This window comes from Meriones unguiculatus, chromosome 16 (genome assembly GCF_030254825.1).
Source record: "Meriones unguiculatus strain TT.TT164.6M chromosome 16, Bangor_MerUng_6.1, whole genome shotgun sequence".
NCBI classification, from domain to species: domain Eukaryota; kingdom Metazoa; phylum Chordata; class Mammalia; order Rodentia; family Muridae; genus Meriones; species Meriones unguiculatus.
The window spans coordinates 56,044,938-56,069,574 of NC_083363.1; the positions used below are offsets into that span (position 1 = coordinate 56,044,938).

At 43.9% G+C, this 24,637-nt stretch overlaps 1 protein-coding gene across 4 annotated transcripts; it reads left to right on the forward strand.

Annotated features, from left to right (window-relative positions):
• Positions 1-204: 204 nt before the first annotated feature.
• Positions 205-23,739, forward strand: Rab23 (RAB23, member RAS oncogene family). Of its 4 annotated transcripts, none has more exons than XM_021659791.2 (8): positions 205-487; positions 1,951-2,040; positions 3,623-3,842; positions 6,434-6,519; positions 15,039-15,195; positions 17,823-17,905; positions 19,531-19,623; positions 20,528-23,739. In XM_021659791.2, the coding sequence occupies exons 3-8, from the start codon at positions 3,688-3,690 to the stop codon at positions 20,665-20,667; spliced, it is 714 nt and encodes a 237-aa protein (XP_021515466.1). In that variant the 5' UTR covers positions 205-487; positions 1,951-2,040; positions 3,623-3,687; the 3' UTR covers positions 20,668-23,739. The 4 variants fall into 4 exon arrangements, with proteins under 4 accessions (XP_021515466.1, XP_021515468.1, XP_021515467.1 ...); XM_021659792.2 differs by lacking the exon at positions 205-487 and adding an exon at positions 515-1,668; XM_060369822.1 differs by lacking the exon at positions 205-487 and adding an exon at positions 517-648.
• The last annotated feature ends 898 nt before the right edge of the window (positions 23,740-24,637 follow it).

Here is a 24,637-nt window from a genome sequence, read left to right on the forward strand (position 1 = left end):
TGGCAGACTTCTGAGGTCCCTGGAAGCCTGACTCCTGTGTTGGGAAACGAGGAGCTCCTTCAGTAGGTTTGCACAACCTGCTCACCTGGGTCTCCTTGGGTACCAAACCCCAAGTCTCTACAAACCCAAACCGCGCCTTCTCTTGCCAGCGCAGGGCGGGGTCGGGTCAGAGCATGCGCAGACGAGGTGGCGCATGCTCCTCAGTGCGGCGGGAGGGATTCTGGCGCGCTGTCCATCCCCGCTGGAGTGAGGGATAGGTGGCGAGCGGTTCCGTGAGCCCCGATACTAATAAAGTTCACTAGAAACCATAATCGTTCTTAAAGAGCGGCGCGGGCGCGAGGCGTCCGCGGGGAGGAGCGGGGCTCGGTGCGGCGGGCTGAGCGGTCCGGGCTCGGTGCGGCAGGCTGAGCGGTCCGGGCTCGGTGCTACGGGTTCCAGGTTCCGGGCTGCGGGCTGCGCGCCGAGGGTTCCGGGCTGCGGGCAGGAGGTGAGTGCGGCGGCTGCGGCCTGCGCGGCCTCGCTCGGCTCGGGGCTGCGGGCTCCCGGGTCCCCGTGGGGACTGCCCGCGCGTGGGCGGCTGGGCAGCTCCGTGCCGTCGACTCCGGCCACGGCTCGCAGAGCTGCCGCCCTGGTTTCCCAGGAGCCCGAGTGTGTGAGAACTTCGCGCGGGCGCGGTCCTGTGCGGGCTGCGGGACTGGACTAGGACAATCCCCGTGCTTTTCCTAACGTGCAGGCTTACCCGGCGTCGAAGACGAACCCACTCCCCTTACATTAGCAAGTGACCCATCCTTGGCGTTGCTAACGCGAGGGAATGCATTGGTTGCCAAGTGATTTAAAACTGAGAGGGAAGGCTATTTGTAATTACCGTCAGCTTTAAATTGCTCTCAGAATTGTGCTTTTCTAAGAACATAATTATTTTGATGCATTTTTTTAATTTAATTATTTTGATGCATTTATTTTGATGTGATTTTGAACAGGGTCTCACGATGATGCCTGGAACTTGCTTTGTCGACAAGCTGGCCTCAAACTCATAGATTCTCTTGCCTCTCCCTCATGAATTCCGGGATGTAGTGGTTTTGACTTTAGCTTCTGAGAATCTGAACAGTAATTCCCAGAGCTACAATCTATTTTTATGTCTTTGTTTAAATTTTATTATTATTATTATTATTTTAACTTTCACGTGGTGAAAAAAAATAACCATTTGGAGAGTTTTAGATCCATGTAACTACGATTTCAGGCAGGATATAAAACCAGTCCTACTATGCGTTGAAACCTCATGCTGTCTTTTTATATCAGACCTCTTCTTTCTGATTCCTGGAAATAAACGAGGGTTCCAGAATGTCGTTGAGGTGTAACAGTTTGAGATGTTAATAACTGTTTTCTTTGATGACTATATATAAAGCGCCTTTGAGATTCAAGATACAATCATGTTGGTTCTATCTATGTGTCTGTCTGTCTGTCTGTCTATCTATCTATCTAACTCCATTATTTTTGAGACAAGATCTTAGGTGACCCCACACTAGTCTCAAACTTACTCCAGTAGTCAAGGGTAATCTTGAGGTTATGATTCTTCTGCCTCCACCTCCCCGGGACTGGGATTACAGCTATGTACCACTGTGCCAGGTGTGTGTGCTGCTAGGCATGGCATCCAGGGCTTTTTGGAGCTAGGTAAGCCATGCAAACACTGTACTGATTGAGATACATTATCTGTTCCCAGTTGTTTCCTGTATGGATAATTTTTATATGTATATATATATATATTCCTCAGCGTTGTGTTTATATACATATTAAATAATTAGGTGGATGTGCCAAATATATATTATCCACCCACTGAAGGACATTTTGGTAGTTTTCAGTTTTAGGTGATTATGAGTTGTTATAGGCCTGGAGAGATGGCTCATTTTGTTGTTGACATTATTGTTGATTTTTTTGGAACTTCACAATTCCCAGGGTGAAGAATTGTTTAGATAGAGAAAAGGAAGTTGACTTGCCAAAACTGAGCCAATGTGAAATCCAGCTGGACGAGCAAGGTCAATCTTGGTAAGATTGTAGATTATATTGTTATTTGAGATGACAGCTCATTGTGTAGCCAGAAAGTGCAGCTGCCCGCTAGCCTCAGTTGGCTGTGAGTGCTGGGATAACGAACGGGAACGGCATTTGCCACAACACCTGCTAGACTGAGATTTCCTCCTAAGCTTCAGGACAGGGAGAGGCTGGCAGTTGAAGTCTTGGTTCTCATCCTAGAACATGGAAGTCATACTCTCAGCACAGGATTCAAACATCGCCGCCCTGTAATGTTCTCCTCTGGTTCCAGCACCAGCCGCAGTCCAGAATCACTAGCGTAGGCTCATGGATCTAACATTTACTTGATTATAAAATCACACGGGAGAGTGTGTCCATTTGGGCCCTTCAGGGAGCAAATGCCAACATGGAATTAGCAGTGCAAGAGGCTTATGGGGGAAGTTCCTGTGACAGCTGAAGAGAAGAGCCTCAAGATTGTAGTGCTGTTATCTGAAACCTTCAAAAAGAGGATTTTGAGGAAGGAGCTCCAGCCTGCAGCCACTCTGATGGAGAGCACAGTGCAGAGGAAAGCCACACAGAGCACAGCTAGCCTCCCTCCATTGTCCTGCCTGCTAGTGTTCCTCTTAGGAAAGTATGAGTCCAGTGGTGGATGCCAAAGTGACAGCGCAAGCATCTTTCTGGGGGAGAAGGCTAAGTTGCAGCCTCTTATGCTTCTTGGTTTATTTTATTTATTTATTTTTTTTGGTCATGTCAAGCCGACTTTAACCTTGTGGTCATCCTCCTTCCTTTAGCTCCACCATGGTCAGCCTGTGCTTCTCTTCAGAACTAGATACAAAGGACTATGCCAGTTTATGAAGCCCTGGGGCAGCTTTGTAGGCTCAGGAAGATTCTTGCATTTCAGGTTCAGTCTGTGCAGTGATGGGCTTCCAAAAAAGGGAGTTGGAATAGAATAGCCAAGTGGGTAGGTCATTTTAAGATCCATAGGAAATCGGCTTTCTGGACTTGTTAGTGTAAAACCCGCATGTTCTGTTACTTTGTATGATACGCTACAACTGGTCTCAAAGAATTTGTTGGTGTTAGATAATTTGTGCAGCACTCACTGTAATGTGAACACTGAATCCGTTAACCAAGAGCTCAGTCTGAAACATGACTTTACATTTTTACACAAAACCTTTCTTTGGGGTACTTTTTCTAAAAAAAAAAAAAAAAAAAAAAAAAAAAAAAAAATCTTTAAGATTGAAAAGCAGCTTTCTCAGGTTTTGTATCTATTAATGCATTTGTGTGGGGTTTGTGTTACATAAAATGAGTGTTTGTGTGCATAGTTGACACATTGCTAGGGTTTTTTGTGTGTAGCCTTGTTCAACAACTCTGAGAGATGGATATTATTGTCAGGAAACTGAATCTTGGAGAGGCTAAGTAATAAACTCAGTTCTTCAACTCCAGTGACAAATTTTTGTGTCTGTGACAGGATTGTATAGATAAGTCTTTAACTTTAAAAGGCGAACAAACGAGATGGTGGAATGAGGAGCCTCCGTCTTACAGATTATTGCGATATTACCTGATTGTTTCTTGATAAAATTAATTTTATTTTAAATTATAGGTTTGAGAGAGACGATCTGATCACCTGGAATTAGAGCTGGTCCGGAAACTGTTTTTGTTTCAAAAATGTTGGAGGAAGATATGGAAGTGGCCATCAAGATGGTGGTTGTAGGGAATGGAGCAGTTGGAAAGTCAAGTATGATTCAGCGATACTGCAAAGGCATTTTTACAAAAGACTACAAGAAAACCATTGGTGTTGACTTCTTGGAGCGACAGATTCAGTATGTGCTTGGCATTTTATCCTTTGGTTCCGATTTGTAAAGTGTAAGACTTTACTGGAAAGAGAAATGGCCATGCTGGCCAGGCCGGGCAGCCAGCGGCAGCAGCTCATGCAGCAGTTAATGCTGTTGGGGTTTTGTTTTGTTCAGTTTTTTAAATGAGGCCTTATGTTGCCCACGCTGGCCTTGGCCTTGCTTTGTAACCAAGGATGACCCTCAACAACCCATCCTCTTGCTTCTACCTCCCAGGCACTTGTATTACAGAGCTTCAGCTCTTCCTCCTGACCCATATGTTTGTATTTTTGAGACAGGTTCTTTAGGTTCTTTTGTAGCCCAAGCTAGCCTCAAACTGCTCTCTTCCTTCTTTAGCCTCCCTATTGCAAAGAAGATAGGTATGTGGCAGCAGGCCACGCCTGAGGTAGTCTTCAGATTTTTGTTTGATTTATTATATGCTTTAATCTTTGGCTCTTGTTTTTTTTTTTTTTTTCTTTTCTCTAATGTATTTCATTTTCCTCTTTACTCCTTCCCTTCTCCCTTCTGTATGCTTTATAATTATTAGTAACATCTTTCGGACTTGAAACACAAACTGACCTGACTGGTTTCTACCTGCTGGGTTATTTAGAAGGAAAATTATAGTTGTCTTATAGTTTTCTTCTTAGAGGCTACTTTTGCTTAGGATGCCTCTTTGTTTTTATTTTTATTTTTATTTTTTTTTTTTTTGAGGCAGGATCTCACGTATGTAAGTGTGGCCTTGAACTTGCTGTGTAGCAGAGGCTGGCCTTGAATCCTGAGTCTCCTGCCTCCACCTTCTCATTTCTCAGAGTTACATTTAGCTCTGGTGTTTCCCTTAAAAACTCAACAACACTACATAGAACTTAAAGATACTATTATATATCTTTATCATAAGGAAGACAGGCTTACGGGTATTAAATTTGCCACAAAAAGGAGCTCCTATTTCAGTAAATCCAGGAGGACTCTAAAACACTTGGGAGTCATGCTTTTTGTCATTAAGCTTTCAAGACTGTTTCAGGCTGTACCTGAACCTGCCCACTTGCAGCAGAGATGTAATGGTGATCACTGGTTCTTCTAATGGTGGTCATTGGTTCTGCTTTGCCTTGGTATGCCTCATAGTACATCCATGCTTGCCTCCTTAAAACATACTCTACGTAGACTCTTTTTTATCTTGATATTTGTATTTTCTACTTGCACCTGAAACAGAATTTAATATTTTAGATATTAATTGATTTTCATTGTTTATAGGTGTTACTTCATTTTTAGTTGTGTGCATGTGTGTTGCAGGGGTGCACATAAGTCCAGGTGCCTGCAGAGGCCAAACACCACATCCCCTGCAGCATGAGTTACAGGCTCATGAGCCTGGGAGGTGCACATGGGTCCTCAGTAAGAGCAGTCTTTGCCTGCTCTTAACCACTGAGCCATCTCTCCCACCCTTATTCATAGGCTCTTTATTTGGAGGGTCACCTGCTTGCTCAAAGTTATCTGTAACAACAGAGTCACTGCTTTTGTGGCCACTTACTAGACAGGCAGAGGAGAGACACAATGTTGTCCATCATGCACTTTCCCAGCTGTGGTCATAAGGTGTTACCCTTCTTGTTTTAGCCCTTCCTCAGTAAACACAGCCTTCCTGTTGTGTTCTATGTAGCACCACGCTCTCACTGGTGCTGCTGAGTTGGCTGTCTCCCTTGGCCTCAGCTGTAGCGCTGAGGCCCTGTCTGGTGTTTCCGAGCGCAGGAAGGCCCGGGGTGCCTCGTGGAGAAGACTGTTAGAGAAGTGTTGCTCATAGAGTGTCACAGAGCTCTACTGCTGTTGGGCATGAACGCGGCGGATTACTATTCGGTAGAAACGTGTAAAACAAGGTTAGCTGTTGGTCAGTGAACAGGAAAACACTAGTTCTTTTTTTTCTGTTTTGAGACAGTGTCTTATAATAGCACAGATGAAAGATTGGCCTGCCTCAGGATCCAGTGCTGAAATTGCAGCTGTGTATCATGCTGGTGCTCAGGAGCCTTACCTATCCCCGGGAATAGGGTGGCTCTGCCTTTGCTAATTTAATATCACAATAACATTTGAAAGCAGAGGGTGTGGCTCGGGCAAAGCACAGGAGGAGCATGCAGAAGTGCTGGGTTTGATCTCTAGCACCACACAGCAAAAATCAATTACATGACGGTGGAGTTCTCTTCCTCCCCTCCTTCTCTTCTTCCTCTTCCTCCTCTTCTTCCTGCAGGTGTAGGTTTACCAAGCAAGCTGCTTCCTTCCCTATCCTCATTCCATTGCTATAACACCAAACCCCATTTAGGATGATGTAGTAAGAGGAGAGAATGATCTGAGCCAAGGGAGTCCTCTTTCCCAGTTCTGCTGATCCTAGAGCCACTGTCTCAGACTGTCACTGTAGAGAAAACTGGCAGACAGTGCATTGTTTTGGTATACTTTTACTACGGGGAACATCCCCATCATTTAAAAGGGTTTTGCTCTAACTTTCAGTAAAGTCAGCAGTAGAACTTTCAGACTTTTGGTTTGAAAATAAAAATGTACATAAATCTTTTTCATTCTGTATGGAATAAATTCATCTCTTGTTTCAGAGTTAATGATGAAGATGTCAGGCTGATGTTATGGGACACTGCAGGTCAAGAGGAATTTGATGCAATAACGAAAGCTTACTATCGAGGTAAAATATGACATTTATTCATTTGGCTAGATAAAGAAACACTGCTGTTTTGGTGTCTTTCTTAGGGTTTCTGTTGCCCCAAGAATACACCATGACCAAAAGTAACTTTAGGAGAAAGAGGCTTACTTCATCTTTCACTGCATCAGAGGGAAGTCCGGGCAGGAACTCATGGCAAGAACTGAAGCACCGACTGGAGGAACGCTGCTGTGTTTAAGAATAAAGTAGGGCAGGGGCGCAGCGCTTCACTACAGTGCTTGCCTAACATGCCCGGAGTTCAAACCCCAGAACCAGAAAATAACAGCAATTGCAAATAGAGTGTTGGCCAGGTGTGGTAGCACTAGGGAGGCAGAGCAGGACGATTATGGCAAATTTGAGGCCAGCCTCGTCTATGTAGCGAGTTCTAGGCCAGCCAGGGTTAGATAAGGGGATGTGTCTCAAAAGACAAAACAAAACAAAAAAAGAAGGAAAGAAAAGTTTAATTTTTAGAGGATTTTTAAAAAGTTCTGGTTCGGTATCCTTCTAAAACTTTTGTAAAGAATCAAAGCTTTGTACTGTAGACAGTCACATGACACCTATAGGCTGTGGAGAGAGAATCAGCCAGAAACTTACCCATCACTTTCTTTCATGACTTCTTCCAGATAATGCTAGCTTTAGGCTTATTTTCTTCTTTATGAATGTGTACGATTTGGGTTTTGTTATTTTATTTTTATGCTTTGGTGTTGCTGAGGATTGAAGCCTGGGCTAGGCACATTCTTTTGAGAGTCTCCTGCCTCAGATTCGGAGGTTGAGATTACAGTCTAAGCCACTGGCCCTGGCTACTCTAGTACTTATCAGATAAGCACAGGCCATGCCATTTCTCTGTAAAGTCTGTTCCTCACCAGAACTAAAAACAACTATAATGTTACTTGCCTTTCAAATGCACTGTTTAAATTACTTTCTAATGTTTCCCTTGGATTGAAAGGTTCTAAATAGCTTTGGATTCTGTAAATTTATCATTTTAGCTTAATATGGTCTGAAGGTTATAAATAGATGCCTGTTAAAAGCTCATCATAGTAATGTAACTATTTATCCAATTCCGTTAAAATGCCAAGAAGAGTGGGAATTGCTGGTTATTCAGTTGTTTCAGGTTCTTTTTGTAAATTATAAAGACAGGCATTTTTTCACAGCACAGGCTGTACTGAGGAAGAAACAGTAGCACCTTTACCTACATTTGACAGGTGCTTTATTTGGCATCTCTCTGTGGTTTCTTTGGGGTTCCACTAGGATCACTGAAAACAGAAAAGCAATTTTAAATTGGCTTAAGCCACAAACAAGCTGTATTAATTTGATTAATAGAGAAGTCTGGAAGTAACATGGCCTTTAGCTGTTAATTTGTTAGATTGTAGCTGGGTGTGGTTTACGCCTTTAATTGAGCACCGAGGAGACAGAGGCAGGCAGATACCTATGAGTTTGAGGCCAGTCTGGTCTACATAATGAGTTCAAGGGCAGCCAGGGCTACAGAGACATAGAGAGATCCTATTTCCAAGAAAAATGGTGTCTACCCTGGATTAAGATTGATACACCCAGTATGTGTTTTTGTGGGGTTTTTTTCCTCTAGTGTACGCATAGCAAGTGTCAGATGTCTTACTTATTTAGTGTGTCCTGTCACTAGGATGCTCATTCCCAGCATCTGACCAAGATGAGACTGAGCTGGCAAAAGAGCACTCTGTAAGAGAAGGGAATGGCCAGGTAGGGTGGCACAGCCGTTAGTCCAAGCACTCAGGAGGCAGAAGCAGGTGGGTCCCTGTGAGTTCTAGGCCAGTGTGGTCTACATGGTGAGTTTCAGGACAGCCAGGGCTGTGTAGAGAGATGCTTTCTCAAAACAAACAAACAAGAGAGAAAGAGAAAAGAATGCCAGGCAGAGTCGTTAAGGAAGAAATCCTGGATCATATCAAATCTATTAGCCTATATGATCTGAGCTACACAGACACACACACACACACACACACACACACACACATACATACATATTGGTCCTCTGTATCTGATATACTCTTGCATGTGCTATATAATAGGAAATCTATAATCATAAAGTGAAGGTATCAGGTGGGGAAAGTAGGCATCCTAACAAACCAAGAAAATCTAATTATGTGTCCCCTCTGTCTACATTCACTGATACTTCATAGAACACTTCATTTGAGGTTTGGAGCACTTGAAATAGTCCACTATCCTTTAATTCCAGGCTTTTTCCTATCTACTTTGACTCCACACCTGGCTTCATGTAGAGTGGTTAATTCTTACTTTAAAAGAGATTAGTCTGCAGTATCTAAGCTATTGTAACTCTTATTTGCAAATAATAACCTGATTTGTCCTATTATCTTGATACTGAACTAGTTTCCAGTTTGGGGAAGTAAAGAGAAAGTTACATTACAGAAGAAACTAGGTAACACAAAAATTCATGTCTTTCTAATTTCTTCTCAGCAGAATTGTCTGTTCCCCATGTACCAAATATTTCTGATGAGGGTAGGAATAAGAGATCATACCAGTGAAAAACAGGCATACCAGACTTTTTTATTTCACACAGAGGGACGTAGAACTCCAGTAGGAGTGATTTTGTGGTAATGTTCATCCACTTCCTGTTGGCAGAATATGAGTTTTATTTAGTATTTTCTAATCCTAGCTAACTGTACCATGAGTTACCTTAAAGATTGACTTAATCAGGGAACATAGGCTTTTACAAACTACATTTTTTTTTTTTTACAGACCCTATTTTTTTAAATAAAATTTCCATAGATCATTAGTTCAAACCCTGCATTAAGAAGTTTGGCCATTTCCCCATAGCTACCTCATAGATTCCAGCTGTGTTAGCACAGTTAATATCTGTGCTGGATTAAGATTGATACCCAGTATGTGTTTTTGTGGGTTTTTTTCCTGGATTAATGCTGTGCTAAAGTGCACACTCCATCCTACCCAGGCTTTGAGTGAGTCCTGGAAAGTTGTCTAGTATTTTTAAACCATTCTTAGAATATGTCATTTTCCTTTACAAGCATTTCCCATCTTTTCCCCTTTTCTGCCTTTAAATTCATTTTTATTTTACGTGTACAAGTGTTTGCCCGCACAGCTGTACATGCACCATGTGTATGCAATGCTCATGAAAGCCAGAAGAGGGTACCTGGAACTGGAGTGACATGTGATTTTTGAGGCCACCAAGTTAGTTCCTATAGATCAGAGATTGTGTGATTTGTAGGCACAGTACTGTAAGATATCCAGGCCACATTTTCTGGGCAAGAGGTCATTGAACAGGTTACACTACAACAGGAAACACAGGCAGCTTTAGCACAGCAACCATTATGTCCAGGAATTTGATGGATCTTATTATTTGATGGATCTTATTATTCTGTTGTCTGTGGCAGCCTGGTAATTGGGTGGACCCAGTTAAAATAGTTTCCTTTGGGAGGAAAAAAATGGAGAGAATTTACTTCATTCAGTGTCTTGAAACTGTAAAACAGAGATACCTAAAAGGGAATTCCGTCAGGCATAAGATTTACAATACAAGTTATACAATGCAGGTCTTTTCCTGGAGTACTGAGAAATTTGACTCTTTTCAAGCGTAAAGACTTGGTTCAAGTGACATGGGAGATTTGGGAAGAAGCAAACACAACACTAGTGTGGCTAAAGAGGGCACAGCATTACCCAAGTCTCCAATATCGACATTATTTTTTATCACTTAAGGAAACATGCTATAGTTTATCTTAAAAGTCTCAGGAAATTTCTAAAAGGGCCCAAGTTAGCATTTTGAGGCCTCTCACTGGCCTTTATTTGATGGTGCAGTAGAAGGTGGGAACCATCCAGCCCTTCTGGGGTCCGGATGTGACATCAGGAGGAGGTGCTGCATGTCTGAGGTGGAAATAGGAACCCCAGCTCACCCTGGGGTGCTGCAGCATGAGAAGCAGGTGCAGTGCCTCTTCTTTGGACCCAGAAGGGAGTCTTTGATGTTCCTTTTCTAAGGGTCAAAATTTTAATTCATTCAGTTTTCTATCTCCCAAGAGCTCATGGTGGAAACATTTTATAACCAATGACGAATTTTTAATTACTTTTTCCATAAGTCCACTGTAATAGCTTCTAATGTCTCTCTTAAACAGAGATGACTCACTTAGTCCTTCCTGTACTTTTGTAGGATACCTAGTGATCGTTTCAGGAGAGCTAACTGGAGAGCTTTTGCCAGGGGCAAAGAGAAAGCTTTAACTTTGTCAGTTGGCTCTTACAGTGCCATTTGTCCACTCAGCCGGTCCAGAGGATTGAGCATGCTAAACATCTGTACAGTAGGCCATTTTACAGATAGAGTTAAATACTTGAAACAGTAGAGTGAGCACCATAATCTCTGAGCAATTCCGAAACGCCCCAAGGAACACCTATTCATTCATTCATTCATTCATTCATTCATTCATTCATTCATTTATCTTTGGTTTTTTGAGCCAGGGTTTCTCTGTGTAGCCTTGGCTGTCCTGGACTTGTTTTTGTAGACCAGGCTGGCCTCTGCCTCCCAGAGTGCTGGGATCACAGGTGTGCACCACCATTCCTGGCAGAATAATTCTGTATAACAGATTTTTTTTTTTCCTACTGGTAGGCAGTGGTTTTCCAGCAAAGGAAAGCTTCAACTAAATGGGAAAGCATACAAATTAGTTCTAAGATATATTTATATCCTTGTGTTAGAGAGATTTGGGTATAGTCTAATTGCCAGGCTTCAGATGGTCTTTTGGTAAAGAGATATGTCTTGTGTCCCAGGAAGTGTCTTGTATTTGGGACTGATAGACTATCTTGAGTATATTGTGAGCTCCTGTTGGGACAGGCTAACAGAAATACTGTGTACGCTAGGAGATCGTTTTATCTGGTGTCCAGTGAACTAATGGATATGTATTCCAGAGTTAAATGCTAGTTGGGTGTTTCATGGTGTCATGGGCTTGCCTAAGACGTAATCATAGATGACCATAGGTGCTGAGATCACGGCCCTTCTCCTGATGAGCGCCCTTTTCCTGTCAGGCACCATCTGTTGAGCCTGAAGGAGGAGTTCAGAAATAGAGTGGTCATCATGAACTGCATGGATTCTTTCCTGCGTATGGTTTCATATAGTAAAATCAGATTTAAGAATTTGAGAAAGATATGTGTGACTTTAGGTGTCTCCCCATGATATTACAATCCACATCTATTGCTCATTCTCGCTCTCGAAGGCAAATGGATACGGGCTGTTGATTCAGCAGGGCGAAAAGAGGCTCTGCAGAGGCCTAACACTGAAAAGCAGGCTGCTTTCAGGTTAGATGACAGGGTGTGGGCATTAGGCACTACTGCTGCTGAGGGTGGCTTCGCGGTGCTCGGAGCTCCTGCGGCTGCACAGACCTCTCTTCCCTTGACTTCCTTGCTGTACTGGGTTTCTGCAAGGCAGGTGCAAGGGTTAGAAGCCCTTTCCTTAGGATTCCTAATGGGCTTGGCTCTCATTAGGGCTTCTTTCCTCTAGGGTATCATTTATATTAGGTCAGGGTCTGCTGTTGTCAGCTCAGACAGGGCTGCTGATTTTATTTGTCCTATGTCTGTTGAGGATTTGCCCATGATTCCAATAGATTCCCTCCCTACTTGTGAAAGAAGGCTGTCCATTTCCTCTTACAGAGATTTTCTGACTCCTTCGTAAGTGGTATGGAGGTAGTGGGGTCACTGTCCACCAAGTGTAAAATCATCTTTCCCTTTTGGGAAAAGGAGCTATGGGCATTTTGTGTTTCTAGAAAGTCACATCCTGACAGTGGACAGGGACACAAATCACCAGTACAAGAATTGATTCCCTGCAGTTTCTCCAACTGAAACTCAACAAGGTTTGTCTTGGAGATGGCCGTGGGGAGGCTGGAAACTCCATTTAACTCTTACTTTTACCCTGAGGGACAGGTTTTAACATGGAGGGACTCAAAGAAGAAGGTAGCTCCAGTGCCAGCAGGGCCTCTCTTCCTCTTGGTTAATAAGTATCTCTATTTCTCCCAAGGTATTACTAAGAGAAAAGGAAAAAAAAACCTCTGGATTCCCCCAGAGCAGCCCTACTCCAGCCTGGTCTCTCTCAAGCTCTCTCAGAGGTCTGCTGTCCCCTGTACCAACTTCAGTTTCATATGGTTTTGAAATGTCCAGGCCATTTTCAGTAGTTACAAGTAGCCTTGTCTCAAGATGGCAGGAGCTAGTAGGTCTGTTTGTCAGGAAGCTTAATGATTTTAATTACAAGCTCATCATCTAGGCAGTGATATCTTTTTCTGCTTATAGTATTTCTTGAAAGTTGATGTAAAGTGACAAGCAAGGCCCATGCTGTTATTCCATTTGACCAAAGCAGTTAAATCTTTCCATTTAACTTTTTCCATAGGCACAGATTTAACAAGGTATCACTTTGTCCTCTAAGTCCTGGGGGGAGGGGAAACAGGGGGGCTTTATTAATGAAAATCTCAAGATACCTCCTGTGAGGTATTGGAAGCCTAGAGGTACCGAAAACAGCACAGGTTGTTGCCTTTTCTCATGGTTTCCCACCATCTCCAAATGGTAAGAGCTTATTGCTGAAGACTGCAACTGAGTGTGGATAGAAGGTAGGAAACTCTTCCGGGTAGCTAGCTTTTCTAGGGCTGTGAGGCACTGTGCAGCCTCCTGGAGGAGAAGAGGTATCAGTGGTCTCATTTAGCACTGGACCCTGTATGGCACAGTACACGGTCATGCCTGGCAGCATGTGCCCACTGGTACAGCAGTGGCCTGACAGTTATGGGGTGGCCAACTTCTTTCTGATTGAGTATGGAGCTGCTTCCTGCAAGAGCGATGGCATGCCTGGTTCTACAAGCCCGTCAGAAGCCCCTGACTGAGGAGATCCTAAGTCCTTGGTGGGGAAACCTACTGCTGATTTGTTAAACGGTGTGCTCTTAAGTTGCCTTCTGATTGTTTGCACTTACGCACATAGGTTTGTGTCTCTCTCAGCCATAGTCGGAAGCTGCTCATGTTCTCAGCAAGTGGCGGTTAATATAGATGTTCACACATGGATAAAGTGCTGAGTAACAGTGCTCAGGTGTGGGTGAGTCGTCTGTGTCAACCCCCTCCCCCATCAGAGGGCAGGGGGTGGCAGAAGGGAAGAGAGCTGCGTGATAAGTGATACCAACTTCTAGGCGTGGCTTGGTTGTGGTACTCAGCTCACGGCAGCTGTACTTACCTGCTCAAGACCTATGCTGTAAAGCCACTTAAAAAATTCCAGCATGGATGAGGCAGGAGCCCTGATACCCCACCCCTGGCAGAGGAGCTGTTGCCAGTTGGTGGCCACCGAGGGTGGGAGTCAGTCACTGCCCTTCAGGGTCGGTCACCCTGTCCCAGTGAGATTAAACTAGAGATTGGTGTCTCACGCTGTCAGGTGAACTTTGCTGTGGAGACCTGCTTCCTGTTGTCTTTCCAGAGATGGGAGCTGATTTTAGGATTTACTTTTGTTACCTCAGGGTCAGTGGTGGTGGTCCTGCTTTTATTGGTGTGTTTGTAGGGAGTTTCATGTTCTAACCTACTTTGCTTTCTTACACTGGATGACTCCAGGCTTCTCCTGTGGCTATGTAGACAGTTTTTGTTATGTTAGTTGCCTTTGAAAGGCTCAAGTCTTCTCCTTGAGCCCCAGCCCCAGTGATTTATTTGGGGTATGCTCCTAGAATTCTTTCTAGGAGTGGAAGGTTGTTAAAGAAGGGAGAGCTTCCTAGCCTGAGGCTACTGTATTGAATCTACATTGAGGGAAACTTGGGTTCAGGCCCTTTAAAGAACGTTGGAGCTGCCTCAGGAGACCGAAGTATTTACCAGGTCCTCTTGAGAATGCCCTAAGAAACCCAAGGCCCTGCAGAAACAAGAAAACACAAATAAATACAAAAATCCTTTGAGGCACAGAAAGAGGAACCTGCTGTAGGTGGTGATAAACCAGGCTCTGGAGCTGTCCCACAGGAGGGGCACACGGGAGGGGCTGTGTCCGGCCCAGTGTCTGCCTGGGCCAGTGTCCGCCAGTTGCTTAGTTACTCCCAGGTCACTTCGGCTGTTGTGTCAACATTACATCTTCCTCTGCTCTGACAGTTCCTTGGTCTCTGCCCATTCTGTCACCTATCTAATAGCTGGAGGGAGGCTGTTTTCTTTGGTTCTTCCTTTCTCAAACAACAGTGAGCTTTTCTGAGATCTGTGCTGAGAGCAGATTACAAATCTTGCCATGAGGCTTGTAGCAGAAGCTTGTCATTCCCACTCCCCTGACCTTCCTGCCTCTTAGTTGGAGTTGAGCTGTACTTTGTAATGGTTAACTAAATGGGTCGTGTTTGAGTTTACTTTGACACTTGAACTGTTCGTCCTTCATACCATCCTGTGTTTCTTAACGTGAGAGTCCATTGAAACAGGCAGATTGTTCAGATGTGTGAGCGGTGCTGGTCCAGAGGAGACTCTCCTGAGTGCGTGGAAGCTGGCCGTGCCTGCACCCGGTTGCTGTGCTGCCATGCTAACCGTTTCCTTTTGTGATGTTGCAGGAGCCCAGGCTTGTGTGCTTGTATTTTCTACCACAGACAGGGAATCTTTTGAAGCAATTTCCAGCTGGAGAGAAAAAGTAGTAGCGGAAGTTGGAGATATACCAACTGTGCTGGTACAAAACAAGATTGATCTGCTGGATGATTCTTGTATCAAAAAGTAAGATGACTTAAAATTCTTACCTCCCTCCCGTCTCTCTTTTCTGTCCTCTATGACTCTCCCCAACTCCCCTTGCTTAAATCTGTATTAAAACGATTTCGTACTGACTTGTTCTGAAATTCTTTCTGTGGTGGAAATAAAGAACTGTGGCCTCACCTGAAAAGAACTTTCAGGGTTGCCACAGGTGACAGTAGGTAGGCTGACATGCTTCTCCTGTGCCATGGCACATACATAGACTCCAGCATTCAGAGGCTGAGGTGGGAACTGCCCAGTTTCCAAGCCAGCTTGGCCTATATAGGAAGGCCCAGTTTACAAAAGGAAAGGAGGAGAGCAAAGTGTCTCTAGGTGTTTTAATGTCTGTAGTATGTAGGTTTGTTTGGATGGGTTTAGGGAAGTTTGGGTCTATGTTGTTTTGTATATTCAGAACTGTTAGCTCAATTTAAAAAAAAAAATTAAGATTTATTTATTTATTTTATGTATATGAGGGCTCTCTCTGCATGAATGCCTGCAGGCCAGAAGACAGTATCAGATCCCATTTTACATAGTTTTGAGATGCCATGCGGTTGCTGGGAATTGAACTCAGGACCTCTGCAAGAGCAGCCAGTAGTCTTAACTGCTGTGCCATCTCTCCAACCCAGTGCAAAAGTACTTTAATGTGTGTACATGAGAGAGAGCAAGCAAGCAAGAAAGTACCCTCACATACAGGCCGTGTTATTTGAGGTAGGGTCTTTCCATCAATGTGGAGGCTACTCCCAGCCTTTAGTTAGCCTCAGTGATTCTCTTGTTTCCACACCCCAACAGCTCTGGAGTTTCACACCTAGCTTCTTATTATACTTGGTTCTGAGCTCTAGTCCTCATGGTGTTAGGGTCCAGAAGATGCTGAAAGAACGACCCCAGACACTTGCAAGAAACAAAGGTGTTTATTCTGTGGAGATCCAGCATGCCGGGACCACTGCTTCCAAAACATGGCAGCAGCCCCAAGGGGAGTTGATGGTCCTTTTTAAAGCCAGGGAGGGAGATTCCTGCTATGGCTCCTAACCTCAGTTGAGATTGGCTGGTACCCATAGAGGCTATGTGAGTCTGGTCAGGCCTGGGCTCCTGGCTGCAGGACTCTGATCAGGGTCAGGTGCTTCTCGGACCAGCAGCTAAGCAACATTGTCTCCCTAGACCAGTTGTCCTGGCCAACCCAGTTCTGTGTTTTCTCCTGCAACTGAAGTTTCTTTTTCTGAGGAACAGAAAACTCAGGCCTGTTCTGTCTAGCAAGAAAATGAAGCCCATCATGGAATTTGGTCAGATTTATTTAGCTAGGCTCTCTCTCTCTCTCTAGTTGTGCAGTGAGCCATCTCTTTTTAACTATGGAGCCATCTCTCCATTTCTTCATATTTTTTAACAGTTAATCACCCAGATTTTTACGTATGCGTATTTATTCTTCCTCATTAATAATACTTTGCTAGCTTTTAAACTCTTGCTTTACTTTTGACTTTCCTTTCTCCTGCTCTTTCTTGCTTTACCTTTTGAGAGTGTGTCTGGCTCTGGGGCCCAGGCTGGCTGGAAGCTCATTCCCTGTCCAGGTGAACGTGGACTCATCAGCCTCAGCCTTGTTCACACGGGGGCTGTGATCATGTCCTGTATGCCTGGTGGAGGGTCCACTCTAAGATGGCTCGCTCAGTTGGAGGCGGCCTTCTCTAGGGCTGTTTGAGTGTTCTCGTTATTCTTAGGAAGTGGCAGCCATTTCCTCAAGAGGAACCGCACTGACCTCTATGACCTCTCGGGAATGTTTTAGTGGACCCTGGCTACTGTGGTTACAGGATGGGAAAAGCTACACAGAGAGAGCAAATCAGGAGTCTGGGGGCCACAGGGGGCCATTCTGGAGCAGGGCTACTACAATCCCAGTAAATCTACAGAGTCCTCATGAAACTACAATCTCCTCTTGCCAATGGACACTAATGTATTCATTCACTTTGGCTTTTGGCAATAAGAGTAAAATAAGTCACTCGGGTTAATGAATTCAAGTGGTGTTTAAGATAAATGCTTTTTTTAAAAACATGGTCTCATGTATCGCAGACTGGCCCCCAGTTCTTGTAACTGAGGTTGACTCCGAGATGCTGGAATTTACAGGCCAGTATGTTAAGTGAGCACTCTGCCAACTGAGCTATGGTCCCACGCCCACATTAAGATACTCCAAAGTAACGTGTCATTGCTTTGTGACATTATAGAAATTCATTCTGGTCACAATTTGGCAAATGATTGGTATTCATCCCACAAGATTAATTAAGACCAAAGTCGCACTCAGCCAGGTGGGGTGCCTCTCAGAGGCAGAAGTAGGTGAGTTGATGTGAGCTCAAGGCCAGCCTGGTCCAGGACAGCCAAGGCTACACAGAGAAACTCTGTCTCAGAAGGAAAAAATAAAAAGTTGTCCTCAAGCATCGAGTGTTCAGCTTTCTGTTTCAGTTGGTAGGGAGCAGGGCCAAGCCTCTTCAGAACAGACAGCTTCCCTCTCGAGCTGCCCGACCCCCTTCCAAGGTCCTGCATCAGATACAGTTGGAAAGTAACTCGGGAAGACCCTCTTAGCAGGAACCTTACTGCTTTGTTTGTTTGTTTGTTTGTTTGTTTGAATTGATGTGTAGTGAGGAGGCTGAGGCGCTGGCCAAAAGGCTGAAGCTAAGATTCTACAGGACATCTGTGAAGGAAGATCTAAATGTGAATGAAGGTAAATTGCATCTTTACAAAACATACTGCAACAAGAAATTTGTGGGTTTTTTAAAAGGCTGTTTCTGTTGTGCTTAGAAATTGGATTTCAAAACAATTTGAGAATATTACATAGCTTTAATTTTGAAAGTATTCTGCTCCAAGGGTCCTTAATTATTCATTAATATTTGTGATTACTTGTTACTTACTGTCCCAGAAACTCCTGAGATTTTAGTGGGCTCTTTTTGGCAGTTTTTTTTTTCTTATCTCTTAAAGTCTAAGTTATAAGACCAGCAAGATACCCTGCAGTGAAAGTGCTCACCGACAATTACTGCAGTGTGTTCAACCCCTAGAACTCACAGAGTGGGAGGAGAGAGAAAACCAGCTCCCACAGATTTTTCTCTAACCTCCACTTGCTTGTGCCACCCACTGAGTACATATCTGAAAGAAACATTAAAAAGTGGAAGGTGTGAGCATGAAGGTCCACATCTGTGTATTTCTCATGCATAACTTTTAGAAGGTGCTAATTGCTTCATTATTCCTCCACTGTACAGACTCCACCAGGCAGCAACATTTCTTCAGGATGCTCTAGTTTAAGAAAGTAGGATTGCTGGATGAGGTAGCACACACCTTTAGTCCCAGCACTCAGACACAAAGGCAGGTGGATCTCTGTGAACTTGAGGTTAGCCTAGTTGTTGTAGCAAATTAATAAATGGCTGTTAGGCTCTATAATGTTTATTATTAGCGCTGTGATTATCACAGCATTATTATCTAACCTGCTGTCACAAATAATAAGACACAGACACCTGTTAGATTTTATAACCGCCTTATTTATTTAATATCTGCCTTAGTCCAGGCAGATATTCCTACCTCCACTGTCTAAATCACCTCACCATCCATCTCCCAGGCCCTGTCCAATGCTGTCCTCCTTAACCATCCTATCTTCCATCCATAATCTTATAACGCTTGCTTTTATTCTTCATCTGGGGCTTTTCACGCCATTATTGGAGTCCTTCCTTCCGCCCCTGCTTGGTTTCTTCTCCAGACTAAACATCGTGGTGTCCTTCTTCCTTTCTCCCTGTCCGGCTCTGTCTCCCATGATTCTCATGATTATTCCATCCTCAAAAGCGTGGGAACCTTAGCCATGCCTACCCCATTCTTCCCTGCCCTGGTATAGGCCATTTAATGAACCAGTCAGGTATAGTATGTTAGGCAGGTTTACACAATAAGAATGGATGTATCCAGGGGCCAGCAGCCAGATCGTGAAGGTCAGTAATTAGCATTATCACCCTCCAACACCCGGTCTGCAGAGTGGGTTGAGGATAGTCAGGGCCTTGTCTCAGAACAAACAAGGGATGGTTCAGGTTAGCGATGCCGGGTAATCACCATGGTTGAAGCTTCTCCGAGGGCAGAGCGGTGTGTACAGGCCCATGTGGACTCTTCATGGGTATGCTTTACCTCGAGGGCTTTATCAGTGCATCACTGCATTTCCGAAGATGCTGCGCAACTTCTCAACGTTGAATTTTAGCATAATCTGATGTAATTTTAATCTGATGTAATTTTGAATTTATGCAGTAATTTATGCAGTAAGTAATGTGGAAATGCATTTATTTGCATAGTCATTCTGACTATGTGTGTTTACTCTAGTTTTTAAATATTTGGCTGAGAAACACCTACAGAAACTCAAACAGCAAATAACCGAAGATCCAGAACAGACGCATTCAAGTAGTAACAAAATTGGTGAGTGCTTGGGGATCCTCAGCCCATATGTTTGCTTGGCACTTGCTCCGTTCAGGGTTGTTGTGTTTACTTTCTAATATGTAATGTGCTCATTTCTTTAAGACGTCCGAGTTTAAACTGTTAGAAGGATGGCTCCTGAGCTCTGTGACTGTCAGCTCTCTTGTTGAAAGGGGCTCTACTGAGTTCCCACTTGACACAGCAGTGGCCTTCCCCAGCGCCAGGGTTAGCCTCAGTGGCTGCTAGGTAGAGCGCTGTCGGGTACGCACCACCTCCTTCTGCACAGGTCTTCCCTTCTTAGGAACTGTGCAACTAGACCCTCCTTTGAACCATCCAATGGTCTGTGCTCACTCACTTGTGTTGAGTGTGCTGTGTCTTGCTTGGGCATGGTGATAGCAGGACCAGGCTGTAAGCCACATAAAATTACCTTGTCTCCAGAATCCATGTCATGTAGTATTACTTACCTGGATATTGTATACCACCCATTTGACTGCAGCTTCTTGTGGGTAGCAACTGGTCTTGGCCTCTGGTTCCTTAGTGTGCCTATGCCCAGAAGTCTATATGTCTAGATGCTCAGCAATTCCTAAGTTAGAGGTTCTATTTTGTGCATGTCACATTTCAAAGTGGGGGACATAATTGCTTCCTCTCTCACTTGTCATCTACCTGTAGGCCAATCTGATTATGATGTTTAAGCTTCAGGCTGCAAAGAGTTCACTGAGATGGGTAGTAGAGGAGCAGAACTGAGTTTAATAGCTGAATTGCTTGCTTAGACTGTTTCTGTTGCACTACAATAAAAAGAGAAAGCAACTGGAGGTACCTGATTATATATCTATTTTACTAATAAATGTGTATGTGACAGGTGGCTTTGAGGTGTATCAATCATTCTGTTTTTCCCCAATTTGTACAGGTGTCTTTAATACGTCTGTTGGAAGTCACTTGGGTCAGAATTCAAGTTCCCTTAACGGTGGAGATGTCATCAATCTTAGACCTAACAGACAAAGGACCAAGAAAACCAGAAATCCGTTCAGCAGTTGTAGTATTCCCTAAATTGTCCCAGGGAGGAGCAAAGCTGAATTGCATCGCGCAGTCCGTTGAGAAGGGCACCGCGCCACAGCGCGTCCGAGTGTGCTGGCAGGTCTCGCACCTCGCTCTGAAAGCTGACATTGTATGTTGCTCTGCTGCGCTTCTCAGATGTAGACGGAGCCCTCTGCTGGGAAATTACCGCCCCGTGGACTCATGATAGTTTTTTACATAGACGAAGCTTCTCCTGTTTTTGAAGGGACGCCATAGGAAATGTCAAAAACAGGTTTTGCTGAATTTTAAATGCTGAAAACAAAGATGAAATGAGTAAGTAATGTTGGCACCAGTTTTCCTCTGATGGACCAAGGAGAGAGAGCAAGAATCCTTTTTCTGAAACTAGTCTAGCTTTTCTGGGATGTTCAGCCTGAATGCTTAAAGAAATCCTGGAGGCAAAGCTGGGACTTCTGTGAGCCTGCAGCCGTGTGTGTGTGTTGTCCGTGGTACTTGTGCAATAACTACAGTGGGGGTTGCGGGGATGTGCATGCTGACAGCTGGCTGGAGAGATGAAGGTCTGTGCCCTAGGAACGGCCGTGTAGATTCAAATAGTTCACTCATACAACCATTTCTACATTGTATATGTTCTGGTCTCACAGGAGAATTTTGAGACATATTTTAGAAAACAAACTTGGACTCAAATGTGCCAAAGCACTAGCCCTAAGTTTTACAGTGCTTTACTATTAGAATTTATATTTATGGCATCGTTGAAAGGCAGTTTCCTGTCCGACAGTGTAGGTGAAGGAATTGTAACCTCTGAGTGCTCAGCCTCTCCCTCCTGGGAGTTCTTGCAGTCTTCTCTGTGGCCCCTGTAGCGTGGCAAGCTTGTGCTGCTCCGTGGTTAGCCACACACCGGGAACACACGAAGCCACACGGAAGTCTGTGCAGTGTGTGCCCACAGAGCCACGGGGAAGACTGTGCAGTGTGTGCCCACAGAGCCACCCGGAAGGCCCTGTGCAGTATGTGCCCACAGAGCCACGGGGAAGACTGTGCAGTGTGTGCCCACAGAGCCACCCGGAAGGCCCTGTGTAGTGTGTGCCCACTAGCTTAGCTACTGCCTGAGACCAAAGCCTGACCTTCAGAGGTGAAGGGAACTGTTTTCAGAGTGTACAGAAGATGGTTTCTGGGCCTGATCCAGGTTACAGATTTTCTGAAGCCTTGCAAGTTTAAAGCATCCTTTTGTTTACACACTTCCTGTAGCATTTTACAATTATTGCTTAAATTTTTCTGCGGCCTTCGGCTTACATGGCACCTTAGCAAGAGCTGTCAGTAAGAATCCTCTGTAAAGAAATGACCCAGAATGTAAATGAAGGTCGAAAGCTTATGAGTCGGACACTAGCCTGCCAGAAAGAGATAAGTTCATGAATTCTAGTAGAAGCTCTCCATCCTTTATCAGTAATTTCATTTTTAAAGTATCACTAGCCTCTTTCCACATTCCTGGTTTTCATGTAACTTCAAAATATAAAAAAATAATTTTTCTCGGAAACTGTGCTGTAAAGTAATTTTTTAACTAAAATATATAAATATTTCTTTTGTGCCTTTTTTTTTAAGCTTTCCCTCATTGTGCCACCTTCATCCTGCCTATGTAGAGAGCATCAAGGTCACGGAGTTGCCAGTTGTTAGCACTCCCGTTGCTGGAAGTGGGATAAGGGGGGACCTGGTCCCTGACAGGGTGCCTGCCGTGAGCCATGAGTTTTCTCTCTTCAAATACAATCTCTTTAGTTTTTGCACAAAGTATATTTGGTGGCAAATTATCATGATTGTCATTTTTTAATCGGCAAAATTTCATTCCTTATAGAACATTGCAGCTTTCTTCATAGTCCATGGTTGCGTGGTACAAAGGTATGGTACTCTGTAAAGCAGCCTCTGATGATGACTGTGCTCTCCTTAATATTGGTTACAAGTTTACATGCTTTGTTTTATCTATTTCTTATGGAAGTCTTTCTTACACATTTGGATTTTTACTTTGCATTTGCTCTATTTCATACCTAACTATAAGGTCTAAAATCAGCCACAATATTAACTTATCAAAACATTCACTCCTGAAACCTTCAACGAGCACATTATTGTTTTCTTCTGGGACTAACTCTTAAGAACTTCAGTATGAAATTCTAGTGACACTCCCATGTGATGCTGATGAGAACCCTGACCAGAACCCTGGGCCATTGTACATTTGGACTCTAGTTAACTTTTTTGCATTGTCACCAGTTTCTAGTGTCAGGCACATAACTGTGGAATAATTGCCATATCTTAAGAGTTCCTCAGGTTTCTTCTTCTGGCCTCTGCCTATGTAAGACAACCCGTATAAGGCAGTTCAAATAAAAGCAGGTTGAACTGTTTCTTTTTATCCACTCAAAGTACACACTCAAAGTAGTTTTCAAATTAAAGCTAACACTACCACAGAGAGGATGTGACCCTTTCCCTGCAGGGGGCACCGCTTCACACTTGTGTGGACAGTACTGAGAAGCGCTCAAGAAGCGGTCCCACTGTGCTGCCGCTCAGAATGGGGGTCTCTTCAGACTGAGGATAGGGAGTTGGCCACAGGACCTAAAGATGCACCCTGAAGTGCCGTGCCCCCGTCGTCTGAGGTGTTGCTAGCCCTTGCAGCCATTCTGGTGGCTGCTTAAGGGTTTCACAAATGAGACTCACCTGTCATGCGAATGAAGTTATCTGCATACAGGTAAATGAACCCACAGTGGGGTTGGAAATGCCCAGGCACCAAGCGCCCAGAGAGCAGAATGATTTAGCCACAAGACCGTTTGTTACTCCTTTTCTGTTGTCTCTTGAAACAATCTATAGTAGGATGTTGATAAATGGTATTTTAAAAATAAAATCTTTGGATCAAAGGAAAATCTTAAACCCTTCTATATTTTTATTACTAATAAATAATGCTTTTGTAAATCTGATTGGGAAACTCCTTGTATGTATTCCTACTGGGTGGTACTTAACGCGTTTGGGGTTAATTTAAAAATGTACTACTTGATTAAAATTTCAACAAAGATGAATTCCAATAACGCCCCAAAATAAAACATTTCAAAGCTAGAATGGTGTGTGGTGTTTGTGATGGAGGCCACCAGGATGGGGAGGAATGCTAAAAGGACCCATGTGTGGCTGAGCGGAGCCTTCCTTGGCTACACGGTGGGTTCACCAGCATGAGCTTTATTTTTCACAAATAAATAAATAAGAATAAGCAAGCAAACAAGCAGATTCGGCTTCCCTAAAAATATTCCACATTTATCTACTTTGTACACTAATACGCTCAAAGTCTGGGTGCCTGTTAATAAGTGTAACCTAGTAGCATCATGCTTTAAATGGCTTTGCTCCAGAAGCGAACTTTTTTTTTTTCTGTAATTACTACTAGTCTTTAAAGAAAGTTATTTTCTTGTTTTGAGGCTTTGGACGACCCCAAACGCCATTAATCTATCTTCTGGTGTAAAAGAACCATATAGTTTAATTCACTGTGTCAGACACCCCGCTCAGCCAAATCATTACCTTGTGTTTCTAGACAGGAGGGCAGGAGGGCAACCATACGTGACCCCACTGTCCCGAGGCGCCCTCTGCTGGCCAGAAGGTGGTTGGCCACTCACACCATTGCTTCTGCAGGACTGTTGTTTCCATTTCATCTCACTTCCTTGTACGAGAACGCACAAGAGTGGAGAACAGCTGACTTTAAACTCATTCATGTCCCAGCTGCTTCTCCAGATTTGCAGCTGTTTTTATTTTGTGTCCTTATGTGTCCCTATGTTGTTCAACTTTCGAAATATCATCATAGAGATGGACTTGAGATGTATAGCGTTTGCCAGGCTCAGTCATTTAGAATGACAAATGTATGGCATTCAGAGCCTTCTGTGCTTTTCAGTTCCCCAAATGCTCTGTTGCTTCCAGTGGCTGGTAAATTCTCTCCGACTTTCCAGTTTTAAAGTGGAACATGAGCTTAGAGAGA